Raw genomic sequence first — 9,061 nt, forward strand, 5'->3', positions numbered from 1 at the left:
TACGGAACATTGCCAAAATTAGGAGCATCCTGTCTCAAAGTGATGCTGAAAAACTGGTCCATGCATTTGTTACTTCTAGGTTGGACTACTGTAATTCCCTACTTTCAGGATGCCCCAGTAACTCCCTAAAGAGCCTGCAATTAATCCAAAATGAGAAGCAAGAGTGCTGACTGGAACTAGCAAGAGAGATCATATTTCACCTTCACTAGCTTTTCTCCATTGGCTTCCCATTAAATTTAGAATAGAATTTAAAACCCTGCTTCTTACATATAAAGCTCTGAATGGTCAGGCTCCATCATATATAGAAGACCTCATAGCACCATATCATCCCAGTAGACCACTTCGCTCTCAGAATGCAGGCCTACTTGTGGTTCCCAGAATTTCCAAAGGTAGAATGGGAGGTAGAGCCTTTAGCTATCAAGCTCCTCTCTTGTGGAACCAGCTCCCAGTTCAGATTCGGGAAGCAGACACCTACTCTACTTTTAAGTCTAGGCTTAAAACCTTCTTCTTTAATAAAGCATATAGTTAGTTATAGTTATGCTGCCATAGGCTTAGACTGCTGGGGGACCCACCCCCCAATGCACTGAGCTCCTTTCCTCCTCTTTACCATCTCTCCTCTCCTCTCACCCCGCAATTGTCACCAATGTATGTCATTAACTCTGTGTGTTCTCTTCCGTAGTTGTCTTTGTCCTCCTCTGTTCCCCTCTCTCTGTCCCTTTCTGCAGGTGTCCCCCGGCTTTGAAGCTGTGTGTCTTCCAGCATGCAGCTACTGGTCCTACCAATCTGCCTGATGTTTTGTTGTTGCTTTCTGTTGCTCTGTTCTTTTCTCTCTCCCCTTTCCACTCACCCCAACCGGTCGATTCAGATGGCCGTCCACCCTGAGCCAGGTTCTGCTGGAGGTTTCTTCCGTTAAAGGGAGTTTTTCCTCTCCACTGTTGCCTATGGCTTGCTCCAGGGGGAATTGTTGGGTTCTCTTTATACATCTTTATAATGTTGACTTTATTCTGTAAAGTGCCCTGAGATAACTTTGTTGTGAATTGGCGCTATATAAATAAAGTTGAATTGAATTGAATTGAATTAACTGATGAGGAGGAAAAAGACACATGAAGATATTTCGTCAGTAGGAAAGACCTCAAGTCCTCAGAAAGGAGCACTGAAGTAATTTTTAATGAAGATTATGATATGAATGAACAGCATCTGACACAACTGCACACCCATCACTGGTCTGAGATGGGAACATAAATGGATATTCTGTAAGATAGAGAGTAAGACTGTGTTTTTACACAATATGTTTTCCAAATAGAGAAGAACACAGTGCTGACAGCAGTGGCAACTTGACAGATGTTTCTCTTGTTAAACTCAGTTCTCTACCACAACAGTATTCTCTGGCTGGCTAAGATAAGGATATAGTTAGGAGGGGGAAGGGTAAAGCATATTGATGTTAAGGGTGAGAAACGGTGCTGCTAATTTAACCAACCAATACAAATAAATTTAATGTTAAATAATATAATGAACATTGAGTGTGTGCTGCCAGATTTCTAAGCCCTAATGATAGTGAATAAGGTTCTAAACTTGTGAAGTGATGTACCTAAACAAATAATGTAAATCACTTGCCAGGCTGTTTGGTACACCTGTGCAATCTAATGCAATCCAATAAAGCAGCTTGGGCATGAATTCTACATTTAAACTGTTATAATTTATTATTTCTTACTTTTTTAAGTTTTTAAGAGGCGGATCTAAAGTTTTGGCTACCATATTTGAAATGTTTTTTTTATTTACATACAAAGCCCACCTTACATGACCCACTTGCAGCCAGATCAATGAAGAATTACATATGTACCATTAACATTTTTCTTCAATTGTCATGTTGTGGTTGATATCAATAACATTAAAAATATACATTTCAGTAAATAATTTTTGTTCATGTCAAGGACACTTGTTGGGTTGTGTTGTATGATAGACAATGAGGATGCCTGGCTGGACAGAGAGGGGACAGATGAATGGAGATACAGCAGCTTAACATGCTCGCCGTATATCTGACGACTACTTGTTACCTTCTGTCTGTTTGTACTCAACGACTCTGTGGAGCTGTTTCATTTGTGGTCAAATGTGGTCAATTAATTTCTAGTGATTGAGGTTCAGGTGCCTTGCAGTTTCACAATTTGTGTGTACCTAACTTTAAAAGTGCCAGAATTTGTATCTTTGAAATTGTATATTTGTACAAAAAAAATATGCATAACATTAATAATAATCAGCAAAATGCCCCATTTTAAAGTTTTATTTAGAAATTTTATGTAAAATAGTAGTCATGGTGTGTAACAAAAGAACACACTGTAAAAAGTAATACGTGTTTGGTCTTATTAAAAATGTGATTAAAAACCTTGAAACAAATACCTGTACACTAAATAGTCAAATCTACAAACATGTACAGAGTACATACATGTGTATGTACTCTGTACATGTGTTAAATGTTAAATGAGTTTAAACCTTAACAATAGACTTTGTAAGGTCAGTAAAAACAAAGGATATAAGGTCCACTAAATAAATTGTGATTGGAGGTTGGAAACGTTGTAAACAGTACAGTACAGTATTTCCCTAATTATAAACTCTTATATCATTGTACTGCGTCATGCAGCAGTAGACTAAGATGATTCCTGTTGCATTTATTAATAAGAATTCAATTAGGATTATGCTTTGGTGAATGTTCTAAACATAGGCATACATCGAGTTTATGCTAAGATTGAAACTTTTTTGAAACTTCAAAATATATTGTTTTTCCAGGAAACATTCAAAATTGTCACAATAAGTGACTGACACACAGTATGGTGCGCCTAATATGATTTATGACATATATATGACATTTGCATCAAGAACTGGAGCATCATAAAAGGTAAAAAAACTGCCAAATAAATCAGAAACTGTTTATATATTTCTCCAAAGATGTGGTTAGAGAAGAAGAAGACCTCTGAAATACATACACAGGAGACAATGTCACTTGATCCATATGTTGGGTCTTCTCAATCCTGGAATGTTGTAAATGCACCTGCCATTTAATTTGGTGAATAAATATCCTTCCATTTGGTATAATAATGCAGAGGTCCACTTTTAGTCCACCAGTAGGCATGGGGAGCCATGTAAAAAGTGATCAAGCCTTCGGGCTGGGCTGCTGGACACCGAAGGCTGTGATGAAGACATTGACTACAACTATGACGAAGACGAAGGCTGTGGTGACATTTTCCATGACATTCAGCTTGTAGTGCATGCTTTCATCATTTAGATTCCACTTAACTGATGAGGAGGAAAAAGACACATGAAGATATTTCGTCAGTGGAGAAGACCTCAAGTCGTCAGAAGCGAGCACTGAAGTAATTATTAATGAAGATTATGATATGATTTAACAGCATCTGACATGAGGGGAAAGGTAAAGTATATTGATGTTGAGGGTGAGAAACTTTACTGCAAGGCTCAGCAATTCTATTTTAACAAACCAATACAAATAATTTAAATATTAAATAATTAAAAAAAACATTGAGTGTGCTACGAGATTTATATGCCTTAATGATGGTGAATATGGTTCTAAGCAAATAAAGTAAAATCATTGGCCAGGTTGTAAGGTACACCTGTGCAATCTAATGCAATCCAATAAAGCAGCTTGGGCATGAATTCTACTTTTAAACTGTTATTATATATTATTTCTTAGCTTTTACATTTTAAGAGGTGGTTCTAAAGTTTTGGCCACAATATTTAAAATGAACAAAGGTTCCAAAAGTTTATAACCACCTCTTCTTAAGATGCACTCCAGTACAACTCCATCACCCGCTATGACCTCAATAATAAACAGAGAGTAGAATTATCAACTTTCTGACAGTTTCAACTTAAAAACAGAAAACATAACATTATAAAAGTAGAATTCATGGCAGCGCGGCTTTAATGGATTGCATTTCATTGTACAGGCCAGTCAGTGTATACTCCTCCAAACATACCAATAAAGATGAGCATTACTCCAACTACAATTTGTAGCATCAGAGAGATGCTGATGAGAGTAATAAGGGGCACATAGAAGTTGAAGTTTGGTCCTTGCTCCATCACAGCCTTCAGCTGGGAGGCATTTGCCATTAGCAGAGCCACATCCAGCATGCTTTCTGCAGCACTTTTCTTATTGGCATAGTGGTTCATGTTCAGGGGTCCTGGTTGCCTTCTTAACCGGCCTCGCAGTGGAACCTGAACACAAATACAAAGCCCATTAGAAATACCATACCTGACCCACTGGCAGCTAGGTCAGTGAAGAATTCTATTTGTACCATTAACTTTTTTTCTTCAATTGTCATGTTGTGGTTGATATCAATAACATTAAAAATATACATTTGAGTAAATAATTTTTGTAATCAGTAATCAGTAATGTGTCTTTACATGTGCTCACTCTTCTAGCCAGCCCTCATTTAACTACAGGAAATACTTCTGATAGTACCTGGATACACATGATATTTAAAAAGTTACTTTAATATAATACTTTGCTGGAAATGGTGTGATATGGTATTTCATATTGAAAAGTACATTACCCCCTTTTTAGCCAAACATACATGGGGATTTTACAGACAATAAAATATCCCACTTTGCACAAATGCAAGCAGGGATTCTTTTCATAGAAAGTATCATAATAAATGTCAAAATTATTACATTTGTCATTTAGTCACTTATGCCTTTATCCAAAGTGAGTTACAAGTGAGATACAAAACAAGCAATAAAGCAAAATTTTGATCTAAAATCATCTCTAAGCTGTTCAAAATTAGCACCACCTGTTTCTGATGTAGTACTGATTTACTGCATTATACTGTAGGATAAGTATTCAGAAATACTATTTATCTGAAGTTTGAGTCTCACGTTGTTTATGGTTTTTTCCCTTTTTTAGTTTAACCATTTGAGTTTTGTTAACAATTGATGTCGACTCTTTAAAAAAAATTAATACATAAGAAATAGATCATGATCATGATCTGTATGGTGACAAAAACACACTGCAACCCTCTTGCTTTTTCTATATAAAATCATAGTGAAAATGAAATTGCTCTGTGGTTAAAATAGGAACATTGGGTATTACTTGAAAGGTCACTGAACTGGTATGACCTATGTGCTGGTTCATACATCATACAGTAAACACAAGTAGGCTGAAATGTCCTCCACCCAAATACACTGAAGAAGTGGGTGAGGACACTTACTGTGTAGTGATGTGTCTTACAAGAGATCACAAATGCCCATTAATAGATTATTTTTAAATATCCAATGTCATTTTTTAAAATAAATAAAACAAAATATGAGATATGTAGTTTTAGGGAAGTTAAAAAGTAGAGTTTCATGCCCTATCAACATTTTTCCAAGAAGAGGTCATGTCGGTGAGTGAATTTCCTTCCTTTTTGTGTGTCAGGAATATAAAAACAAAAGCAAAGCAAATATCTGAACAAGTTAAAAGCTTTAAACAAGACTGAAGAACATATTGAAATACTTCTACAATGCTACTACTAAAATTGTGGCAAATTGTTGAGGAACAGCAGGCAGCAGCACTGTATCTGTTACTTCAATGGAGAAAACGTTGTTTCACTCTGTATCAATTAACCTATAGTTACCATGGTTACACAAGATCGGATTTTTACTGTACAGGCTGCTTCCTATGTAATTTTCCATTTTAGAGTCCACTTCCCAGTTTAAAGTTGGTTGTAAGTTTTATACTACTTGCCAGCAAACGTTTGGATAAATTTAAAATGTAGGCGAGGTGCTGTTGTTACTTCACAAGTCAACAAAGTGATCAAGCAGTGTGAGTCCAGAGATTAAAAGGACTCGGCAACACTGGTTGACTAATGAAGGAATCTTCTTCATCATTAGGGCTGCCCTGATAAAGGCCCTGTGCCAAAACCCGATGGTATAAGAAAGAAGGTCTATTAGTCAATGCATACGTCAACAGTTTACCGTTTAAAATCAACTTTGGCAGTAGTTAATATTGTTAATAAATAAATAATTAATTGTTATGCATTATGTACATAAAAATGTGATGTTTGGGGGAAACCCTGTGCTCCAAAAGTACAGACACTTCCCAATATAAACAGGAATAAGATTGTGTTGAAAATATTCATTACCTCATGTTTGTTAGTAGAGCACTACTCAAAGAACATTGTTTAGCTTGTACCGAGTACTTCAACTTGAATAAATTATTTGAAGATACTTCTACTTAACTAACTAACTACATTTTTAGCCTTCGCCTCTAAAGGGAACATTTACATTCTTGAAAGTGAAATTTCCAAAGATTTTAACCCACTGGGTCAAATCGTTTCTTGACTCAGTTGACTCACTCGGATTCATTTCCAGGCCAATGACTGCACTCTGCTCATGTTTTCAGTGTATCATCTGTCCTTACGTGTAAACTGAGCCTTCGTGGGTAACAACAGAGGAGAACTCTTCTCAAGTGTCAAACAGAAGTCTCTTTGTAAATTAGTAAAAATAAGATATTTTCACTAATTCAAGGTTTCGCTGCCAAAAGGTTTATCTTAATAACTTTAACATAGTTGAAAAGACACTTGTTGGGTTGTGTTGTATGATAGACAATGATGATGCCTGGCTGGACAGAGAGGGGACAAATGAATGGACATACAGCAGATTAACACACTCGCCGCGTATCCGAAGAGTAGTTGTTACTATCAGTCTCTCTGTGGGAAATGAACCTTGGGTGAGTCTGACCGGGATGTTAACGATTAAACGCAGTGAACCAGAAGCTGTTTTCTGTGCTTTCTAAAAGGCACCAGCGCTGCCCTACCTCCGGCTCGCCGCCTTGGTCAGCCCCGCCGTTCATTTCCAAGTTTTCCGTAGCCATCCTTAAACAAAGCGCTTTAAATTCCGAAGCTTTTGCTCGTGTGATGTTTGGACTAGAAAAAGAAAATCGGAGTCTGACACGGGCTGCCTACAAAGAGCCGTGACGACAGCAGGGGAGAGCAGCTACCGCCCCTGCACTGCCTGTGTTATCCCGTTTTGCCTGCAGAGGTCTGCGCTCTCCAAGCGGGAGCGCGCACTGCTAAAGCAAAAATCTCGAACTAATGATTTGCAAGGCAAACAGCTTTGTAAACTCAGTAACACTCATCACTGTTTTATTAGGCTAAACTTAATTGTCAAGTAGTATTTCTATATCAGCTTTCCTTGATTAATTTCTTCAAACACTGTTTGTGAAGGTCAAATATTTGGCTATACATGTCAAAGTCAATCTAATAATGTATTTGCTTATAATAACACGTTTGACTCCAATTTGGGTGTGATTTGAGCCACTCACATTGCTGCATATGTGCTTTTTCATTGACAGCTTAAAAAAACCTTGCAGTCTTGAAGTTGGGGGTGCATTTGACAAGGAGGATTTCTAAGTTCACGAGATCTCCATCCCCCATTTTTTGAGCCTATCATTTGATCATAAAGTGTCTTACAGTTAATTAGGGACAAGTGTGAAAGCGAGAGGGACACTGGTGATTACGGGTTAATGTTAACTGAAATGCTGACGTAACGTAGCTGACGGTTCATTTGTCCCGTAGTTGTACAAGTTTAAACACAGTGACTGGCTGGACTCTACTGTCACCTTGTGACTGAATGCGCTATTACATGATGTAGACGCATAATGGCTGAAATTTTCGAAATTTGTTGAAAGATGATTATGTCGAATTTTACATTTTGTATTGCACTTCATCGACATACCCTCTTGGTTTAAAATTGGCGTCCATTGTAATGTTACAATAACAGTTTATTATAAAACGTATTAATTATTACATAAGAACCGAATAACTTGAGCTGACAAAACTTCCCCTGCGGAAATTGTTGGCTTGGTTGCATCTACAAAATTGAAGCGTGACAAAAATGTATTATTATTTATTATTATTTGTTTAATTCAAGTCATATTCGGGCATTTGCCCTTGTGCTGAAGAATATACGTTAATTTATAATCATAAGATAAGCTGCAGGGAGGGGCCGGAGGCTGATATGATTATTTTTGAGCCTGTACATGCCTGCTCCTGGAGACATTTGAGTTGAAGAGTGAAGTTACATACCTATTTACATTGTCATATCCTTTAAGACCATACCGTGTGTGACAGCATGAATAGGATGACCCAATGAATAGGAGGCCAGATGCCACTTTAACAGTCACATACACAATTTCTTAGTATATGAAGTGGCCGCCCAATCCCTGACCCCACCCACCAGCTATTTCCTCTTATGTGCCTCGTGATCTGGACAAGTTTATTTGTCAAAGCTGGCCCCACAGAGGTATGCCTTTAAGCCGCTCTTCGGCCTATCGACTACTTGAATATTTTGACGTCTCTGTTCCTGTCCTTAGGTTACCATCACTTCACGTTATCATCTTATATTTACCATGCAAAAATGGCAACTTTATGTGTATGTACTTCACATTTAGTACATTTCGGAGAGGAGATATAAAGTTGCACTCTACACTGTAATTAGTGACATAGGTCAACTCTGAATGGAAATCAGCAAATTACATGAGAATCGCATATGAAGGTCAGCACAAAGTGGGTTTATGCGACACAATTTGAATCTGGTCTCTGTCGTCTTATTGACGTCTTTGTTTATTTGTTTATTATTATTATTATTATTATTATTATTATTATTATTATTATTATTATTATTATATTAATGTCTTTTGGGCTTATCCCGTGAGTTCAAGGTCGCCACAGCGGATCATTTGTCCGCATGTTGATTTGGCACCTGACGCAACCCTTCCCAATTTATACCGGGCTCGGACCGGCACTGCCCAGCTGATGAGTAATGAGAGCTGCCATTAATGTGTGATCAAATGTTTGCCAATGTGAGGAAAACACAAGTAATGAATACTAGGTAAAAAACTGGGAAAATTGTAATATTGAAAAATTATTAATAATTATTTTATCATATTGGAAAAATACCGCGGACAAATTCTAAAATTATTTCAAAACACATTCAAAAAATCTGTATAATATTTCTTGAGAAAGATATTTCCGGAAAACGCACGCTCATATTTTAAATCCTGAGGGAGGTCTCATTT

The 9,061-nt window shown here is 37.2% G+C and overlaps 1 protein-coding gene across 2 annotated transcripts; it reads right to left on the reverse strand.

The window, feature by feature from the left end:
- Positions 1-1,174: 1,174 nt before the first annotated feature.
- Positions 1,175-8,088, reverse strand: ninj1 (ninjurin 1). Of its 2 annotated transcripts, none has more exons than XM_067504472.1 (3): positions 8,070-8,088; positions 3,984-4,221; positions 1,175-3,288 (listed from the first exon to the last, which is right to left on the reverse strand). In XM_067504472.1, the coding sequence occupies exons 2-3, from the start codon at positions 4,174-4,176 to the stop codon at positions 3,146-3,148; spliced, it is 336 nt and encodes a 111-aa protein (XP_067360573.1). In that variant the 5' UTR covers positions 4,177-4,221; positions 8,070-8,088; the 3' UTR covers positions 1,175-3,145. The 2 variants fall into 2 exon arrangements, with proteins under 2 accessions (XP_067360573.1, XP_067360572.1); XM_067504471.1 differs by lacking the exon at positions 8,070-8,088 and adding an exon at positions 6,800-7,009 and having other exon boundaries at positions 1,177-3,288.
- Positions 8,089-9,061: the final 973 nt, after the last annotated feature.

Source organism: Channa argus, chromosome 5, assembly GCF_033026475.1.
Source record: "Channa argus isolate prfri chromosome 5, Channa argus male v1.0, whole genome shotgun sequence".
NCBI classification, from domain to species: domain Eukaryota; kingdom Metazoa; phylum Chordata; class Actinopteri; order Anabantiformes; family Channidae; genus Channa; species Channa argus.